This window comes from Fundulus heteroclitus, chromosome 5, assembly GCF_011125445.2.
Source record: "Fundulus heteroclitus isolate FHET01 chromosome 5, MU-UCD_Fhet_4.1, whole genome shotgun sequence".
In the NCBI taxonomy this organism is placed as follows: Eukaryota; Metazoa; Chordata; class Actinopteri; order Cyprinodontiformes; family Fundulidae; genus Fundulus; species Fundulus heteroclitus.
In genome coordinates, this window is record NC_046365.1 from 23373334 (window position 1) to 23394514 (window position 21181).

Consider the following 21181-nt stretch of genomic DNA (forward strand, 5'->3'; position numbering starts at 1 on the left):
ATCCACCAATTTCTTCTATTTTCATTATCTGCTTAACTCTTGCCGAGTTGCATGCGTGCCTCCAGCTGGCTGTAAATGAAAGGTTGCCAGTCCGGCACAAAGACTAACAGGGCAGACAACCATCCTCACACACACTTTAATTAAATCTGTTAGGTTAAAAATGAACCCAACAGGAACGTTTTTTGGACAGAAGGGGCCAGGGTACCTGAAGAGAACCCATCCATGCATTTAGAGAACATTCAAACTGGAATAAAGTTTTTGGTTTTATTCATCGCACAAAAAAGCCTAATATTTGTACCAGTCTTTAAAACTGGTTCAAGTTGAAGGCTGTGAGAAACTGAGAGGCACTCACTCTGTTTATACAGGTGAACTCAACATTTCCTTTAATTTTACATTGTCTTCAGTTACACACACAAAAAAGATACACTGTCATCCATCGACCTCATGGGAATCCCCCCCCTACCCCCAGTTCCTTTGCAGACTCCCCAACCTCAAACAAGTGTGACTTGAAGCTCCCTGACCTGTTTCAGTTAAGGCAGTGTTGAAGAGCATAAGATGGAGCAAAGCTGCAAATCTCACAGGTGAACACAGAAAAAGACGTCTCAGCACTGTTCTTCACCGAGAGATGCAGCATAGTCACAAAAGTCCAATGAGGCGGCAGGTATGGGAGTCCTCCTGCCGCTTTTCAGGGACTGAGCGGAGTAAATGTCCACAGATTTAGAGATGGAGTGCAAGGAGTTGTCCCTGTAGTATCCGTACGCCTCCCGTGCGTTCTCCTCCCGGATGGTCTGCTCGAAGGTCTTGCGCTTGTGCCTGAACTCGATAACAGTCTTCGTGTAGGAGTTGAGGGTGGTGACTGAGGCGCCCATACAGCAGGTGAAAGACGCCCATGCCAAGCTGATAAAAAAAAGGAAGACAGTTTTTAGTTTTTTTTAGCATGTTATTATTCTGCTGTGAGAGAGGTGAAACCACATAAAAAAAAAATGTAATAGGTGTGACACAGGAAGATGAGTGTCACACCTATTACAATCCCAAATAAGCACAGAAAAAGATTAAAAAAAAAAGATAAAAGATACATCTGTATTGCAGCAATATAATTTATTACTGATTTTTTTTTTTTTTTAGAAAATTGCATCTTTAATTGAGCATATTTAATCAATAGGGGGAAAAATCCCATCTTTGGAAACAAAAGGTTATAAACAAATCACTGGTGGCAATCTATCTTACATCCAGAAAGTTGTAATCAGATGAAAATTGAGCTTTTCAGCTATAAAACCCAAGGGTGAATAAATAAAGCACCTCCAGGCCTCTGGTAAGTCAGGTAGTAGATCTGATATTGACTCTCTGCTTTTAGGCTTACAGTATGTAGCTGACCAGCTGGTAGCTTTAGAAAAATTTTAATTTCTACCTAAACCCATGGAAAAGCGTTTACTTTTTTTCAAAACCATCTATTAGTCTCTTATAACGATGATGTTATCCAGAAATTCCAAACTGTTACAAGGTACCTACATTATTTTCTTTAAGCTACTATGTTGACAGTAAGGCCCCCTGTGGGGCTCCTGTGCTGCTGATGACCTGGTCAGGCACACATCCTGGGTCTCGTCTGACAACCTGGATCAAATATTCATTCATCCAGATGATTGTTGAAGCATCCACCAGTGGCTGCTAGAACAGTGGTTCCTAACACTGGGAACCATCTAAGACATACAGGACCGTGGTTCCCAAAGGATTAGGGTTGGGAACCACTGTTGTAGAGTTTCTGACCAAATCAGGCTGAATTTTGTTAAATGCATAAGGGAAATCCAATAATATTCTTAATCTTTACAGTGGATTTGTTGAAGCAGGTGGATGATGCCGTCTTCAACTCCAACCCAGGTAAACTGCTAAGCTAAGCAAACTGCAGTGGCTACTGAAAGAGGCTTTTAGCTTACTCAGCTGCATGCAACAGCTTAAGCTCTTTGGGGAATGCTTTTCTCAGGGTTTAGGAGTGTATTTATAGAAACTTTTGCACATTTTCTCAGATGACTATTTGTCAGGTCAGACACTGATGTTGGACAACATGTTGGACAGCCTGGCAGGAAGTGTGTTACTCAGAACCGAGCTGAGGAGACATTTTCTGGTCAGGTCCAGAAGCTGTACCTGACCAAGTCGACCACAATCGGTCAACTTGTGGACTTTAGCTGGTGTGTCTATTTACCATTTTACGCTAGTCAAAGTTTTTTTCTTTTTATGTACATTTTGGCTAGACGCCATTTTATTTTTTCAACTTATCCCAGCTGCGTGTCTAAATCTTCAAAATCGTTCTAAGCCCAGCATATGAGAGAGTATTGCAATATCCTGAAAGTGAAACTGGTTGGCTGACTGACACTGGCTGTGCAGCGCCCAGATGTCGATTTAAGCCGCAGAGGCAGTCCAAGTCAAAAAGTACAGTGGAGCAGAAACTTTCCTCGTTGCTCTTTAGAATAAAATTGACAGAACTCATAATCAGACCACCACAAATAATATGCTCTTGCATCTTGAGAATTACACTGACACCTAATAAGTTGCAGGATATTAATTAGCTTAATTCTAACAGAAAAGACCTCCATTCTCATTCCCAGCTAAGATGCAGCGTGTACTTTACAATTACTTATTTGTGATCTTCATCATTAATCTTTATTTCAATATAGTCTAGACTTATTTTGATTTTAGTCAAGCATTGATTAATATTAGACGTGCCATTTCACATGCTTTGTGCTATAATCCTTAGTAAGATTTTTTATGTTGGTTTATTTAAAAAATAAATTAAAATAAAGTTTATAAATCACCGTCATTGTCAAAATGCATTTATTTAATGCATATCTTCAGATAAAATGAACTTCACTGATCAGCAAAGACTTATTAGATTTGTTGTAATCAGTGAGATTGATTGAATTATTGACTTTAAAGTCATTCTTGGGAGGCTGATAGCTGTAGCACAAATGAAAATGGGTTATTGAGTCATATAAATAAGTACATTTTAAAACTGCAGTTTTAAAATGCTCAATTCAGAGATGTTCATCAAGCACAAAATTAGCATTCTCCCACTGTTATCACTGTCCCCGGACCTAAATCATATAGAAAAGCTGAGGGCTAAGCCAAGGAGTGAAGAGGGTAAAACAGATCCCTAGACCCCAGACCTTCAAAAGAGAATAACCAAAAAGTGGTCTCCGTTCTAGACTTGTCACATGATATGAGAAATTAACAGTTTTCAGTGTGACATTAGGCTATTGACATAAGAGATGTCCTGGGGTGCCATTGAGTGGTGAAGTAGTATAACCAGTTGACAGTTACATACCATACACTGCATTTGAAAAACACAGATCCTTCCCCCCTCTTTTTTTCTGAAATATAATCAGACTAAACTTTTCATGTTTTTGGTCAGTTTGGATAATTTGTTGTTCAACAATATGAAACAACCGTGATGAAGTAAGCTTTTATAGACTCCTTCACAATATGTCCCTTATATGAATTCTTTTCAGTGTAAAATGTGCGTTTTAACGACCTTATGAAGATGATAGCTGAAGCTTGGAAGAGAATATCACTAACCATCCTGAAAAAAGTATTTTATTGACTCTGGCTGAAAGGCTACTCTGAGTAAGATGCCAGAACTCCAAAAGTAACAAAAACTGAAGTTTTTTTGCCTTAATGACGATCGTTACAATCCTGATTCGGTTAGACCAATTCCGTCAAAAGGAGGTGGAAGCTTATGACGCGTCACTATTTACCCATAATGCAGCAGTGCTTTTATGTAACAATAACAGTCAAGACTGTGGCCGTAACGGAGCAATGTTTTAATGATGCCCTCTATTATGTCCTGAATGAGCTGGATATACCTTTAAAAGCTGGCTGCTCTAAGAGCTAAAAAAGAGTGTGTTGCTTGCAGTTTGCATCACATCCGTAGTTCTCTGGTTCTACCCTGTTTCTGCGTAAGTAAGTTTACAGCGTAAGTCAGTCTGGCTGGCAAGGCTTCAAATTTCAAGCTAAATACTGTGAAAAGCTTTGTGTACTTAAACATGACCGTTTTACAAGCTAATTGTACTAAATGCTAAGGACATTTAAGTAAACTTATGATTCTGTAGAAAATGGCAACAAAGGATATCTCTCACTCTTAACTGCATTTAAATGAAAAATATTTTTGGTGATCCTTTCATAATTGATGTTTGTAGAGAGCCCAAACGTGGGCTAATGGCAGACGGAGTGACGCAAAAAAGGACTTTTGATAATAAAATAAAGAGACTTGATATGATCATTTGGTGTTTGGATTTTAATTTGTGTCTGTTTGGCTCACATCTGAGTTCTTTATTGTTGTTTAAAATGACCTGCCACATTCATTTTATTTTGCTCTGTGTTCATTATTGCTCTGTTTTGGGGCATTTAGATTAATTTCTTATGGGTGTCTTTTCCCCTTGGTTTGTAGTTCCTTTTTATCTAGTTCTGCTTCCTATGTGTTAATTATACACCCTCCCTGTCTGCCTGTTTGCTCTTCCTAATCCCCTGATTAACTCATCTGCATCCAACGTTATTCTCCAGTCTTCCCTCAGTTTATAAGATGACCGGTTGTTATTGTACTTTACTGGTTTCTTCTGTTGAAGTGCTCCGAGTTCTTCTCTTCCTGTGATTCCCCTCTAAGTTCTCCTTATTGCTTATTATGGAAGAACTTTTTTACCATGGTAAGTCTTTGCACTTGGGTGCTTTGCTAATCTCAGACATGATCAAATTTACTGAAGAGAAACAAGGAAAACAGAACTTGTAGTCAGGGTGAAAGTAACTAACCTTGCCTGCAAGATGATTCCTAAGATATTTCTGTGTTCACAAACACATGAGAATCCATCTTTTACTGTACCGGCTTCGGTTTGTGTCTGAACCAAAAACAGTTTGGGCCAATGACGTCGCAGTATTGTGGTTTAAGGCGGGACTTTCCCAAATGCACTGGATAGAAGCAGACCTAGATTGATAATGTGCGGGAACATAGAGTGCTACACATTATCTAGCTGGCTGATCAGGTTAAAGAGTAACAGGAGCAGTAAACAAAGAAAATCAAGGATCTTAAATAGTAACTCACCCCCCAAAAAAACGTTTCTTGCAGAGAACTGGGCCTAAGGGTGCTACGTTAATGTTATTGCACATTTTTTACATTTTTATATGAACTTGTTTAGTTCTGCAATACTTGTCTTAAAACTGTCTTAGTGCTGCCCTCTTAAGGTTGAACAGTGGCTACTGCAGTAGAATTTTCACATTGGTTCAACTGGTAGATGCTTTCGTAATCATAGCCCTGCGTGTCAGTATAAAAGCATCTCCGTCAGACACATGGCCTGTAGCGAATCAGACTCAGGAGTTGGAATTGCGAGCATTGGGATCATTGAGCGATAGTGTTTACGTTCTGCTTTGAACGTTCCACGTTCCCTAAACTTAGGGTATGCCACTCAGGGTTTTTCAAAATTTATCTGGGGAGTGGGCTTATTCTTTTACAGCGGGTGAGTTACACTTTAAATACTATGGAGGTGTGATTAGTGACATGAAAAAAAAATGTGTCAATAATCACAGAAATTCAGAAGACCTTGGGGAGAAACTACAAATAAAAGTAAAGGAAGGTGACCAAGAAAAAACACACACACACACACACACACAAAGAAAGAAAATAATAAACAATCCAAAATATTCCAAGTGCAAACACGAGAGATTCTGAAAACCAAAAAACTCCCACAGATCATGAGAGAATCCAAATGATGTAAAGCAGGAAAACTTTAGTAATTTAAAGTCGAATTTAAAGTCAGACAAAGGTTATGTCTCTTTTTATACAACATGTGTAAATGTCTGTTTTCAACTGTATTGCACACATGTCAAATAAATGTCAATAACACTTTAAGACACTTTTTAACACACTGCTTAAGTACAGTAGAAGATATATTATCCAGGTATGTAATTACGTCTGCAGTAAGGCTTCAGACGCCAAAGCTTAATCCAACTATAACATGAGACATCTTGTTTAGATTTCCCTTGCCAAAACCTCAAAATCAAAACTCTTCGTTTTTTGGCATGAATCTGTAGAGTCCTACCAGAAAGACCACCCATAATCCCAGTTGTAGGGCCTCCAGTCCGGTGGACCATGACTGACGGTGACCTGGAAGACCTGCGTGTACATCACATGAGCCACCATGCCAAGAAGACCTGAGACCAAATAAACAGTAGAGTCAGTGTTGCACCTTCCGGTTTGTGTCACAGTCAAAAAAATGTAACAGAACAGACATGGGACGGTTTGTTTCCAGAAAGCAGAAAACAAAGTCAAAGCTTCAATATAGTGTTTTACAAATTAATTCAACTTAAACAAGTGGAGACTACCTGAGAGTACTGTGAAGACAGCAGCAAAGGCATTGAGCTTGAGCCCATCGATGACGTTGCTGGAGTGGACCAACTCCATACACATGAGGCTGAAGCCCACCATCAGCAGCAAAATATACAACATCTCAGACACCACAGACAGCCACAGCATCCCTGCAAAAATTGTATAAGCAGTCGGTCAAATTATGTCAAATGTTTTACTATTAAACAGGAAGCAGAACATCAAACATTAAGACCACCACTCTACCGATTTGGAAGCTGTATAAGTTGACTGCAAGTCTTTTTTTTCAGCTGTTTGTGGGATCTCAAAAATATAATCTGCTTTTGGGCACCACAAGATTAGAATATTATCTCAGTTTGCTCAAGAAATGTAATGCTTGTGCTACTCTTGTGACTGAAGAGTGCTATATAAATAAACTTGCCTTGCCTTGCCTACTTTGAAAATAAGAAGCCAAAATCTTGTAATTATTTCATGCAAGTTAAAACAGAGCGGACCCACGGCCCTAAAGTGCTGCCTGGGGCACCAAACCATCTAGGCCCTAGGGCCTGCCATCAGTGCTGTTTTTTTTTTAAAACACAGGCTATAAATGTTTTTCATATTAATAATAAGAATACAAACACATTTCATTTGATGGATTAAGCATAGATAAATGTTTCAAATAATTAATTTTTTATTTAAGATTCAAAGGATTTGACATAATTTTCACTGATTATTGTGTTTATACTTTATATAATTATAAATTAAGGCTATGATCTTTTCTTTGTTTGAGCTCGATTTGTTCACAAATACATCTAAGCAAACGATAACCAATTCTCCATGGTCAGCCAATTAAATTTGGCCCCCGCCTGCAGATTAAACTACATCTGTATTAAATCGCTGTTAGTGCTGGCAATGTTCTTTACAGGCACAGGGACCCAAATCAAATTCCGCTCAAGGCCCCATGCAATCTTATATCAGCTCTGCAAAGATACACCAGTTTGGGAGAGGAACAAGACACCTACAAGGTGAAGAGGATTAAAAGGAAGGGAGAAACGTATGGAAAAAGTTTAATAACTTGTTGAATAAAAGTTAGCAACAAGTATTTTTCAATTTAGTTTTTCCTTTCTATAAATATTTTGATGATTTAAATTGAGTGCAATTAACCCACATGCACACTGGAAAAGGTGGGACCTTTTTTAGTGTATATGTGGCAAGTCTACCGAAAAGGAGAAATGTATTATTGACACTGACCACTAATAGTATAACATCTAGTCCAATATTGCATTCAAGGAGTATTTCTGATTGTGATGTTGCTCAGAATGATACTGCAATTACAGTTGCAATTTGATATACTGTGCTGTTCAGCTTTATAGCCTAAGTGTGACATGCTTCTATAATCAAAACTTTAATTGAATGGCATCATTCAGATCATAACTGCTGCCATCAGGGGTAAATAGTTGGAACTGAAACATAAAGTCAGAGGAAATGTATTTATTATTATCAAAACTGGGTTAATGTCTGGATAAAATGAGAAAAATAGAGAAAATATCACGGCCCACACTTTTCACAATTTGCTCCAGATGGCCCTTTAACCTTACCTTATATGAAATACATATGTAGCAGACATGTTTTTCCATCATTAACAGTGACATCAATCAGCAACCGATGACAACAACATGAGTAAGGAAAACAATGTTATTAGGAAAAATTAACAGGTTTTATTTAAAGGCTTATAGATCAAATATGGCCTGTAAACTCAGATTTTGTTTAAATAATCCATCTCAACTGCTAAGAGCCTTCTTCCATCTTTACATAATGCTCAGTATTATCGCTGAATCCTCATTTCACAAGCATATATGACTTTTTTTTTTATCTGACACAAGTTTTCATTCAAGTTCATTCAGGTTTTCACCCCACGACCATCAGTCGTGCAGTCGTCAGTAGACAGAATACTCATCTCCTAAATCTTGGAGATTATCACAATGTTTTCTGGGAAATGTCCCTCTATAGATGCCACATTTGCCCAGTCTCTTTCGTACTGCTAAATCAGGAACTCTAACCTTAACTAAGGAAGTTGAGATCTGCAGAGCTTGAAATGTTGCTCTGGGCTCTTCTGTGACCTCCTAGATGAGTCTTTGAAGCGCTCGCTGAGTAATTTTGGTTGGCCGACCACTCCTGCAAAGGTTTACCATTGTTCCATGTTTTCTCCATTAGTTGATGTCGGCTTCACTGTGGTGAAGTGGGGTCCCTAGAACGCCGAAAAAATCCTACCCTGACTGAAGGATGTCTATTAATTTGTTTCTTATCTACTGTTGATGGGGCTTTGTTTTTAACTGAGGCAAATTTTTTTTTTTTTTTAGATCTTTTAGCCTACTGCAGAGAATTGGTGGTCAGGTGGTTAGTGTTGGGGTGCTTGCATCCTGGGAAGGCTGCAAGTTTCTTTGTTTGAGTCCCACAGGCTGCTCAAATAGTGATGATTTATTATCCTATGATGTCAGAGACTCTTAAGGGATTCTATTTTATTCTGCAGGTCTGACAGTAAACAAGTTGTGAGTGTGACTGGTGAAACTAAACAAAATAAATATTCTTGATCACGGTTTACTCATCGTTTAACAAGGGAGGCGATTACTTTTTCCACACACGGTCGGGATGGTTTGGATAGCTTTACTCCCTTAATAAATAAAGTCATCACTTGAAGCATTTTCTAATTATTGTACGTGGGTTATCGATGTCTGATGTAAACTCTTGTTTGACAATATGAAACACTTGTGACACAAAAAGGAAAAAAAAATCTAAAATAAAAACAGAAGGGAATCTGCAAGGGTAAAAATAAATTTTCATAGCACAAGAAAATAGTCACCTTTCTCTGATGCAGGAGCTAAATCGATGAAACTTCGGCATCTTTCACCTTCAAGGCAGAAGAAAACATACTGTCATGACAGCCCTGTGTGGAAAGTGAGGATATTCTACAGAAAACCATTCCAAAACAACAAAACATCATAACTTTTGGTTAAGTCTTTAATCCTGCTAACTCCTGGTTTCAGTCCAGGTGGGTTCGGCAAGAGTGTGACCTAGTTAAATTCTTAAGGGGGGTGTGGATTGAAATCTAAGTTCACAAGTTCAGCAATGACTAAACTTCATGTTGAAGATAAGACATATGCCAGAGATGGTCCTTTCCTGACCTCCCATTCAATGTCACCAGATGGTGTTCTAGTAGAGCTTCTCAATCCCCCCCCTCCCCAAAAGAAAGAAAAAAAAAAGCGGACAGTGTAAAACCAGTCACAGATGTCAAAAGCTGTGACATCCCTGTGTCGGTTCAACAAACAGGATAGAGAAGCGACCTTTGACACGGCGGATTTCTGCACATTTATATATGAGCGGATTCCTTCTGTCATCAATCCGGCTTCGCATGTCGCCGGATCTGCTGAGAGTGGAACTGTTTAATCAGGTACAGGCGGAGGGCGGCAACAGCTGTTTTGAGGAAAAACTCATCAAGGCCCTGAGTTACATAATCCTCATTAACTTGAGCTGTTCAGACCAAAACATGCCTGTAAAGACATGAAACGGCTTCGTTCTGGCCTGGCATTAAAAAGCCACACGCTTTTAGAATTATTTTTCTAGCTATTAAGTAAGCTTTTTTTTTTTACAGGTCTATAAAAGCATATATATAACTAATTAAATAAGTAAAATGGGACATCATAAAAGCAAAATAAGCTCCAAAAATGTTTTAAGTTCTCATGAGCACTTGTGATAGCTTGGAAAACAGCAAACAATTAGAATAATACGTAACTTTAACTGAAATAAGAGTTTTTCCAATGTCTAACCCTAACAAATAATAAACGACATTGACAAATCGTAATAGATAAGTAAATATGAAATTTTATCAAACTAAAAAAGGAGCTTAAAATACTATTATTTCACGACAAAGATGAAGGAATGAATAGGTAGATAAATATGTAGAATTATGACTTGGCTGAAGGTGCAAATGTATGAGCTCTGAAGTGATTTTCCCTTCGCCAAAAAGATAATTAAAAAGTGCTTTTACCCATGCTTCCATTCCCAAGCCTGTTTTTTTCCCCCCAGATTAAAAATGAGTTGGCTCCTAATTGCAGGGGTTGATTTATTCAACGTCCACATGCACACGTCCGCACGCACACACACCTACTTTCATCGTGGATGTTCTCCTCGCACGAGAACCAGATGCCGGTGTGAAACTGTCGGAACAGGAACCTGTCGTCCCCGGTCTCCCAGCTGTACACCACCTTGTTGGGGTCCGTTTCGTTCACGCCGTAGTCTATGCACTGGTGCGTCCGCAGCTTGCTGCATTTGGGCTTGGGCACGCGCTGCGTCCCCACGCACCAGTAAGTGGTGACGAAGGCAGTGATGGCGAAGAACAGGGCGAAGAAGTTCAAGCTGACCGACAGGAGGGTCCTCGTCTTCATTGTCCGCGTGAGGGATGCACGAGCCTCGGCAGCAGCGTGAGCGGCGCGCGCGGCACCCAGAAGTTCATGGGTGCCGGGCGGAAGAGCGCACCGGGTGAGGAGACGGTCCCATCGGACGCCCGAGAAGTTGCCAGAAGCTGTCCAGAGACAACGCTAGGTCTCCAACGCGGAGCTCAGGCTGGACGCAAAGTGACTCATTTCCATCTAATTCACGCGCGCTTCACCACGAGCCTGCTCGGACGTCACGTTGTCAGAGGATTTGATGCTCCGTTTGCACCACTCTGGGATTTTCTCCTCATGCTCGCCTCCTCTGGCTGCCGCTGTCATTAGGACCTTCCTCTCCCTCCAGCTATGGCAAACAGCTTGCCAAATGTAGGCGATTATCGCAGCGAGAATATGGCCATGTGGCTCACTTCACAAGACATTTTTTTTTATGAATGTTGTTAATTTAAAGACTAAGAAAAAGATTCTCCAATTGATTTGTGTTACAATTTCATCAAATCTACTACTTATTTAAGCCCGCGACTGTATTACCCTGATGTAGAGTTTCTTAAATGACTGAAGAAAGATAATCTCCACACCCATCTTCTTGTCCTACATGTGCAGTTTTTTCAAATCCATGTCTAGGTTTATTCCCCCCCCCCCCACACACACACACACAAACACACACACATTTTCAGTGCTTCGCATCAGTATTAATACTTCTGAAAGTATTCCAAATTTGCCTCTGTTACAACTAAGAACTTTTGTATTCCATAAATATCATGCGAAAGAGAAACAAAGAGTAGTGTATAATCACGAAGAAGAAGCAAAATGTTGAATGGTTTTTGCAAGCAACAATTCTCAAGTCTTGCCATAGATTGCCAAATCAGTTTGGGTCTGGTCTTTGACTGGGCCATTCTGACACAGGAATATGCTTTGTCCAAAACCGGTTCATGTTCGTTGTCCCGCTGGACAGTAAACCTTAAAAAAAAAGACCTTTTTGCAGTCTTAAGCACACTTTCATTCATGTTTTTCAATCAATTAAAGATCAACTATTTTTTCCCATAACCAGCCTCCCTGCATCCCCTCAGCATGATACTGCCACTACATTTTGGGGATGATGATTGACCATATACTTTGAATATCTTGCTCTCTTTTAATAGAGTTTTTTTTATTATTATTAAATCAACATAAATCACAGCACAGAATACATTTACACAGTCAATGTACCAACCCAAAAATCTCCCTCCCACACTCCCCACCCCCCACACATACACACACACACTCACTCACATTCATTCACCAACATTGAATGAAATCATTCATGCACAAATTACATTTTCAGGATAAACATTTGAGAACTTCCCATCTATTTTTAGATTTTTTCAGTTTTAATAGAGTTTTCCGGTTTGTATGAATGCATCGGGGACCATTTCCATGCTATCAGTTATATCTGCACTAGATCTTTTTTTGTAGAAATGTTTTTTCTTCTTCCTGTACCTATGTATTTTTAAAAGGCCAGCCAGATACTGGGGTTCCAAAATTCTGGTTTGCTATATATTTGTTCACTATTCATTGTCCCTGAACAGTAAAGCACATAAATAAATTAAAAATAACATTGAGCCAGGTTGGATTGGAAAGTGTTGTTCCCATAATGAATTGTCACATGAAAACAGATTTTTGTATTTGCTTTTATGAATCTTTATCTTTAATAAATATTTGTTTGATTATCTGAAACTTTTAAATGTGGGGAAAACCAAAAACAGAAAAAAAAATCTAGAGTGGGAAAAATACGAAATACATGTCGGCAATGTGCCATTTTTATCTTTATATTTTATATTAAAGGAGCCAAAGCTCGTAACGTCTCAATGCTGGGGTTGACCGCCCTGTCCTTTCAAGCTGAATGTAATCAGAAGTACAATAGTCCTTGGTAATTAATCCCAGGGCAGATGTGTTTGCCTATAGAAACGTCATCATAATCCCAAACTGACAGGAACGAAGGAAAATTACATTGAGACCAGAGAAGACGCAGGACAGAGAGAGAAGATAAGGAGGGGATAAGGGAGGAGAAAGGCTTAAAGAAAATGAATCTAAAGCAGGTGTAACACTCAGCAGGGCCAAATTAAAACGCTACACTTTTGACTTTTCAGTGATTCCTGGTTACGCAATGTCCAACCGTGTGCGTAACCAGTCCGCATGCGTGTCTCACTAACATTAACTAAACCTATTACAATCCTCACACACTAATTACTTTTAAAATCCCCCGCAGGAAGCATTTGAACTTTTCCTGTTGTGCCTCGGCTTAATTTCTGAGCATTTTTTTCAAGATGCTGACCTGCTCTGTTGTTCACAGGGCCGTTGTGTGCAGAGGCTGAAAGGCCGGCCTGTTTCCTCCTGGTTAAAGGGAAGGAGGCCTGCTGAGTTTTAGTCTGAACTCTAAACCACGACGAGGCCAAGACATGAATCAGTTGAGCTGGGGGTTTACGACCCAAACGTAAAGCAGGCCGTCAGGCAGGTCAGACATGTCAACTCTCTCACTGTCACGCCAGCATCTTTAACCCCAGAGGGTAAGTTTTGTTTCAGCATCACTATAAATGCTGATAAATCAGGTCAAGGCTCTCAGCTGGGGTGCTGAAAACACTGAAGAACAAGCTGCTGGAGATACTGCCGCTTTTTAAGACGTTTACTACTGCAGTGTCCCACGGGTAAAAATGTATAGAAACAAAAGGCCCCCACAGGCCTTCACTGTTTTATTATATAAGCATGGAGTTTGGTTCTAATTAGAAATTACACATACTTTTTCCAAGAGATAATAAGACAACATATTAAGATGAAATTTTAGAAAAATAAAAATCAGCTGGCATTACCTTACCATTGTTTACTAATTGATTTTGACCTTTTATCTTCGACCATGAGCTCCAAGGCTGTAAGGTTGGAAGGCCTCCATGCCTTGAGCTTTAGCTCCTTTCACATATTGCCTTTCTGACACTAGCTGAGCCGCTTCACAATGGAAACATTACCTCCAGTCAAGAGAAACATGTTTGTAAAGCAAAAAATTGCTTTTAACCTTAATCGGCCAGGGGTATAAATAATTCGGGGCTTAGCTGTGTGGCTACAGGATACTTCATGCATGGCTACCCTGGAAAAAAGATTAGTAAAAACGCCCTACAAAGATATCTGTTGATTCTAAATCATCTTTAATTATAGTATCACAACCTCACACAGGAACATTTAGAAGAATCAAGCCTTTAGGTTAATTTATTCAGTCGAGAAAAGAAATCCATTAAACATAATTGTTTTTAACAAAATGTGCCTGCACCACACTCAACATGGGGAGGCCCTTTCGTTTCTTGCTCCACTTGTGTCGCACACACAAAGAAATGCTTGCCATAGAAACAGAAACAATCTAAATATTTTTAAATGTTTTTAAATGAATTCCAATATTAACTTCTGCTCTCTCCATACGTAACAAATATTAACACATTTTATGAATTCCAGCTACTTAAAAGCTAGATTTACGCACTCAAAGTTTCTTACACAAGAAGCTTTTTTTTCCCGCTTAAAAAACTGGCAAAAACTAATATTAAAAATAAAGAAACAGCAATTAAATTTAAACGGTAATGTATTTCAAAATTAATTTTTAAATAAGAACCAGTAGCAAAAAATAAATAAAAAAGCCAAACAGATTGCCTTATTTAAAATTCTTTTGAGGATTTCTTTCAAAACGAATAAAGTTTTTCAACAAAGGATGAATATGTGGAGAAGAACCTCAGGTTCACTGTTAGGTAGGGTGAAGGATCTGTGGTCCTGTGGGCCTCTCTCCCCGGTCCTGGAGACCTTATCAAAGGGGGTGACATAATAAACTCTGAAATACGGAGAGTTTTAAAATTAAGTATTGAAATGGGTCTTCATTGGGTCTTTTAGTGGGAAAATGATCCATGACATAGAGTATGTTCAAATCGACACATAAATGATTCACCAGACAAACAATGAACCTTCGTCTCAGTTTTCAGATCCTGTAGCAGTGGTTTTCAATACTGTTCTTCAGGACCCACTGTCCTGCATGTCTTATGGGTTTTTTCCCTGCCATAAATAAACTGCTGATGAAGAGGCCTCTGTGTGCTGAAGCAGAGACATCTAAGACATGCAGGACAGTGGGTCCTGAAGACCAGCATTAAAAACCACTGCCATAGAGAACCTGTGGGGTGGGCTGAAGAGAAGAAAGTATGAGAGGGAACCCAGAACTATCACTGGATTGGTCAAAGATCCCACTCTCTGCATCCTCCAATTTAAGATGCCTCTTTTTTATTCCACAAAACTATGTTCATCAAGACGGGGTAAAAACAGTGTATGATCTTTTTAGCCTGTAGGCTATGTCCAAATTTAGTCTAAACCAAGTTGTTGACAATCAGGCGTTCTCATCCACATTTAGGCATCTCTAAACAGGCATCTCTCTTTGGACTTCTTTAAATCTTTGACTTTTCAACCACAGCCTCAACATGGTTGAGACACAAGACAATGTTGTGTTTGTTTTATGTCTGTTTAATGAAAATTCACTCGTGGGGAAGGCCATCCGAAAACTATAAACCAAAGGGGGCACCAGTGATTTTTTTTGTATGTTTATTTGAATAAGTGTCCTCAAACTAAAGGCTGGACTTTTGCTAACTATTTCAGTGTGACATCATACTACAACAATGCAAAAGGAATTCATTTTGTGGCATTCAACACATCTTTACCAGGGGTGTCATTAAGTTTGGAAGCTACTCTATGAAGCAGTCAACCTCAGACCTGTTTAAGCACAATTCAAGAAATGCTTTGTCTCTTTAAGGGACCCAGCAGTCGCCGCCACCAGCTGACAATAGCCTTATGGCACATCAGCAGTTCACTGGAAAACCAATGACTTGGCCGAAGTCTGATGAGCACAGCTTATGACGTCCATGTGGATGGTCAAAGGTTGTCTCCTGAGTTTCTGGCAATAACAGGGAGTTAATCCCGGCTCTCCAGTTGACACAGTTGAAGTCGTTTCCCGCAGTGTGGTGTAATAAATGTTGATGCGTCCACTGATCTTGTAAAGGGAAAAGAAACCAGCCAAATCAACGTCACAAACACACATACACACAGGGCACAGGAATGCATTCAGTGATAATCTCAAAACATAAACAGAAGGGAGAAAGTAGGGATTATAAATCAAGTGTTTTGTTGGGCTAAAGCAATACAAATAAAGATTAAGATTAAACCAAATAAAGCTTCAGTTCTATATTTAATGCAGGATTATTTTTTTTTTGAATTCACAAAGTTTTGAAACAACAAAAATCAGACGGGTTTATAGAAATATTGTCTCCAGGAAGCATTAGTGCTTGAAAAGGTGTTTTCAGTTCATACTTGTATGAATTTAAAGAGACTTTCTTTAACGTTTTGCATACGTTTGTGTTTTATCTATCTTCAGGCTGTGTGGAATTTATTTCTCTTTGGAAGTTTGCCTACTAATTTTTAACTTCTATATTTTTTTCTGGGGAATGGGACAAAAGCTGTATATAGCTTGGTGTACGCAGCTAGAGACTTCCCATCCTCCAACCTGAGGATCAGTTTTCTGTTGTGGAGGCCATTTCAGTTTGTTTTTTACTGCAAAGTGCTTTGCATGATTAAAACACAGGAAAATAAAAACAGAATGAAAGCAAGTTAAAAAAAAAACAGTTGGAATAAAATGTAGGAAAATGGAAATTAAAAGCAAATATTAATGATTTTTAAAAACAGTTGGCCTACAAACTTCAACAAATGAAGTTTTAGTCCACACTTTAACTGGAACAGTCAAAGGCAATCCTAAACAAATGTGTTTTAAATGTTGATTTAAAATGAGTTAAGCCTTAGTTCTTGATTTAAAAGAATTCAGGCTTTCTGCACTTTTACAGTTTTCTGGATGTTTGTTCCAGATAAGTGGAGCATAGGAACTAAATGCTGCTTCTCCGTGTTTGGTTCTGGTTCTAGGTATGCAGAGCAGGCTGGAGCCAGAAGACCTTAGTGGTCTGGATGGTTGATACACTGATAACAAGTCTGTAATGTATTTAAGTGCTAAGCCATTCGGGGATTTATAGACTAACAGAAGTATTTTAAAGTCTATTCTCTGAGATACAGGGAGCCAGTGTAAGGACTTTAGAACTGGGGTGATGTGCTCTACTTTCTTAGTCTTAGTGAGGACGCGAGCAGCAGCGTTCTGGATCAGCTGCAGCTGTCTGATCCACTTTTTAGGCAGACCTGTGAAAGCACCGTTGCAGTAATCAATTTGACTAAAAATAAACGCATCGATGAGTTTTTCAAGATCCTGCTGGGACATTAGTCCTTTAATCCCGGAAATGTTATTCAGGTGATAGAAAGCCGACTTAGGGACTCCCTTCATGAGGCTGGGATCACTAAAATTATTTCTGTGTATTAAATTTCAATAGAACAAACATGATTCTTTTGGGTAATTAAGTGGTAATGGCCACTTTTACCCTAAAGTTAGGGTGTATGTGGGTGGTTGGGGCTGACAATGCTATGGTAAGTGGTTTGAAGATGAACTACACAGGTTAATCAAAAAATCAACTGTTACAATCTACGTGACAGGAGTTTCATGATTAACTGCAGCACAGGAACTATAAACTATATGTATGAATTTGCCTGCTGTTAATTTCAAATGTTATGTATATTTTCCAACTTTAATGTTGGAAAATATATATAAAAATTCTCTGAGATACAGAGATTCTCTAAGATTCTCTATTGCGGAATCCAATTTGCTAAAACATCATTGGATAATTGGATTCATTTATCTTAATTTATTTGCCGTATTAATGTCCAATTTAATTAAAATGATCATCTATCTACACTTATCTGGGTAAACATCTTTTGTCCACTTAACCACAGTTTGCTATAGTATTTAGTTGAATGTAAAGACAAAGGTATACTGTTGTGAAGTTGAATTTCAACTATTTCAACACACTCCTACGCAGGAAACCGCAACAGAACCGTACTATTAATAGGATCGTCTGATTGTTTAAATAAACCCAGCAACATATTTCACGCTGAACTCTTACATAAGTTGCAAGAGCCAAACCCAGAATAGATTTCTGTGGCTGTTGGATTTCAACTGATCCCTTAGATTATTTCCTTTTTTTTTTTTTTTTTTTGGTGGATGAAGCGATGACATTTCGTTGCAGCTTTGCCTAAATCTGGAACTGACAGGGAGAGAAAGAAGAAGAAAAAAAACAAGACAGACATGTTAACGTTCCGTCAATCTAAATCTCCAAGCACACAAAGCTGCTGCTTTCACATGCATGAAGAAGGCCAAGCATGTAAATGCAGAGATTAGTCGAAGATGCATTCATTCCGTCTGCATGAGATCACATCATATCCTTGTAGGGCGGGGCCTCAAATCCCCTACAACAGCTCCACTGCAAATTGAAAAGTGCACAAACCTATCCTGGGTTTTCCGTATTGTGCAGCAGTATCAGTGTCAGAAGAGCTTGACAGCTGCTGCTGCTGTGCGTCTTTTGATTCACCAGTCAATACCTCAGAAGTGTATATGCAGCCTCAGAGCGCAGCGTTTTAACGCCTATTGGGAAAGACTCAGCCATCGCTCTTATTTCGGTGACAACTTCTGCTCAGTCTGATAAGAGCAGAATTTGCCTCTTAACACGTTGCCCCTTCAGGATTAGTCTTCATAAGCTGCTATTCACTGATCCTCGAAATCATACTGTCTGCTCTGAAATCAGCTTACAGTGACAGTAGATGTCGACTGAGGTTTTTGCGATTGTGGTCGTTTGTCTTTACATCTGCGCTGATGAATGACCGAGGTGGGAATAGGCGATTGTTTGGGGATGGCTGTTTGCCTCCAATCTGCGCAGACGACATGTCACCTGCTGTTGTGACAACACGCTACAGCATCACTTGATTGTTGCTCACGCAATCCTCCGTATTTTCCAATGACAGCCGACCGAGTTAAGCTGTTTCTCACGCATTTCATGACAGATCCCGGGCATCTGAGTATTTACCACAAGAAATAGTTGTGTGTAACTTGCGACTTTATTTTTTTTTCTGTTGAGTGTAGATGCTTGTTAAGAGGGTTTCCAGCTGAAATCAGATATCTACATCCACTGCATAAAGAGATACTTTTTCCTTTAATCTTTCCTCACTGTCTGACCTTAAATTCAACAAAACATTCCCTGTGTTCTCTTAGGGTGGCTGAGATCGCTAAAAGCATTTCTGTTTACTAAAGCTCAATAGAAGGATCATGATTCTATTGGGTAATTTTATTTCATTACTCCCTTAAAAGTCAGAAATTTACATACACTAAATGGACCATGTCCTGAAACATTTTAGTAAAGCTCAGGCAACTCCTCAAACATGCTGTGTTGGTCTATAACAGGGGCCTGCAACCTTTACAGTCTAAAGAGCCATTTTGCCTACAGTCCACTTGAATTAAACTCGATCAGAGCCACAAAAGTTGCCTGGCCTTTTGAAAAAAGACAAGTTATAATTTTTGATAAAGATATACCGTAGGAAATATGTTGTCATTGTTAAAGAAACGCCCTTTTATGTCTATTTTGAGGTTGAAAAAAGAGGATGGATGGGATGTTGATATTTGTGGGTAATGATGTAAAACAAATCATTGTTTCCAACATAATGAAAAAATATTGATTTAAAATTAAATATTACTGGAACTTTTAGTATAATTCTGTTGTGAAAATTAAAAGCAATTATTCCAAGTAAAAAAACTGCTAAAACATGCATTTATTATCATTATTCCATTTAAATGCCATGATAAAAACATAATTTGTAGCCAATATATTAAGAGCCACTGTGGAAGGTCCAAAGAGCCACTTGCGGCTCCAGAGTCACAGGTTGCAGACCCCTGGTCTGTAACGTCATGAGAAAAAATAAAAACAGCAAAAGAAATCAGCCAAGACATCAGGAAGAAAATTGTTATCATCCTCAAGTCTGGTTCATCCTAAATGACAATTTCCAGATGCCCGAAGACCCCCTGAAGATGTTTGTCACGTCCAGTCATCGTTCAGGGGGAGACAGGCTCTGTGTCCCAGGGATGGACTTGTTTTGGTGCGAAATGTGCGTCTCAGCCATAGGACAAACACGAGAGACATTGTGAATAGGATTCCTGAAAAGTGGGTTTCATCGTCCACAGTGAAATGGATCCTTTACCGTCATGAGCTGAAAGGCTGCTCAGGGAGGAAGAAATCATTATTTCAAAGGCAACATAAACAAAAAGAAATTACTGTTTGCAAATATAGTCATATTCAATAAGGTAGAATAATATCGAAAAGCAAACTTTTTCAGTAGCTCAGTCAACTAAGGTAAACAGAGATTAATCACTCACAGACTGATGTTTTAAAGCCAGTTGATAATGATTCTTTTTTTTGCTTAAATTATAATGAAAACACAACATTTAAGATTAGAATATTACATCAAACAAAAACAGAATTGTTGGCCAAAAGTAATGCTTGATATTTGCTTAAAGCTTCCATCCATCCATCATCTATGCACGCTTATCCCTCATGGGGATGCCTATCTCAAGCATTCAACGGGTGAGAGGCGGGGTACACCCTGGACAGTTCGCCAGTCTGTCGCAGGGCAACATAGAGACAAACAGAACAAACAACCATTCATGCGCACACTCACACCTAAGGAGAATTTAGAGAGGCCAATTAACCTAACAGTCATGTTTTTGGACCGTGGGAGTAAGCCGGAGTACCCGGAGCCCATGCACGCACAGGGAGAACATGCAATCTCCATGCAGAAAGACCCAGGACCTTCTTGCTGCAAGGCAACAGTGCTACCCACTGTGCCACACACTGCCAGTTTTATTTGTCACAGTCATTTTGTAGTCCAAGCTGAAGGATGCCAAAGCTACAAGTGGATACGTCAAAATACAGTATTTGGTTGTTGGCTGGTTGGACAAGTCTTCCGTTACTGACATCTTTTAATCAGTTTGGGAATAAAAAGTTTCTGCACTGCTAGTTAATTGTGTCTTTGCTACCAAATTATAAAAAATGACCCTGCGATGGGTCTCTGCTACTCTAGGCTGGCACAGGAGCCAACGGGAGTAAACGCAGAGGAAGCAACTTGCAGAAAACCAAGCGATGGACCACAATTCCATGCTTATTAATTAGTTATCTCTGTATTTCACAAACTAAGGCTGAATCACATTGCCAAATTAAGTACCCTGGAGTTTCAGAGTGACAGTACATGCAAGAACCTGTGCAAAACAATTATTTTTAAGGGTCTTATAGTGGGTTCCTTTTACCTCTGAGGTCAGAACTAACGAGTTACAGATTACGTCATCTCTGCCTTTGTGCATTCCAGTTTCCCTCTTGTCGGAAAAAACACGGACGCTTGCACTGTTGTTAAAATAATAAAAATAACGCTGTTC

At 39.2% G+C, this 21181-nt stretch overlaps 1 protein-coding gene across 1 annotated transcript; it reads right to left on the minus strand.

The window, feature by feature from the left end:
• Positions 1-250: 250 nt before the first annotated feature.
• On the minus strand, positions 251-11101 carry LOC105931461 (germ cell-specific gene 1-like protein). Its single transcript, XM_012870138.3, has 5 exons — positions 10506-11101; positions 9201-9248; positions 6361-6513; positions 6078-6189; positions 251-897 (listed from the first exon to the last, which is right to left on the minus strand). The coding sequence occupies exons 1-5, from the start codon at positions 10780-10782 to the stop codon at positions 603-605; spliced, it is 885 nt and encodes a 294-aa protein (XP_012725592.2). The 5' UTR covers positions 10783-11101; the 3' UTR covers positions 251-602.
• Between the last annotated feature and the right edge of the window lie 10080 nt (positions 11102-21181).

What these genes read in the sequence shown, in the direction of transcription:
- LOC105931461 (XM_012870138.3), bottom strand. Translation starts at nt 10,782, where the DNA reads ATGAAGACGAGGACCCTCCTGTCGGTCAGCTTGAACTTCTTCGCCCTG. An exon ending in GGAGAACATCCACGATGAAA is followed by an intron (nt 9,249 to 10,505) that starts GTAGGTGTGTGT and finishes TCTGCCTTGAAG; the next exon opens with GTGAAAGATGCCGAAGTTTC. An exon ending in TGTCTTCACAGTACTCTCAG is followed by an intron (nt 6,190 to 6,360) that starts GTAGTCTCCACT and finishes ATTTGGTCTCAG; the next exon opens with GTCTTCTTGGCATGGTGGCT.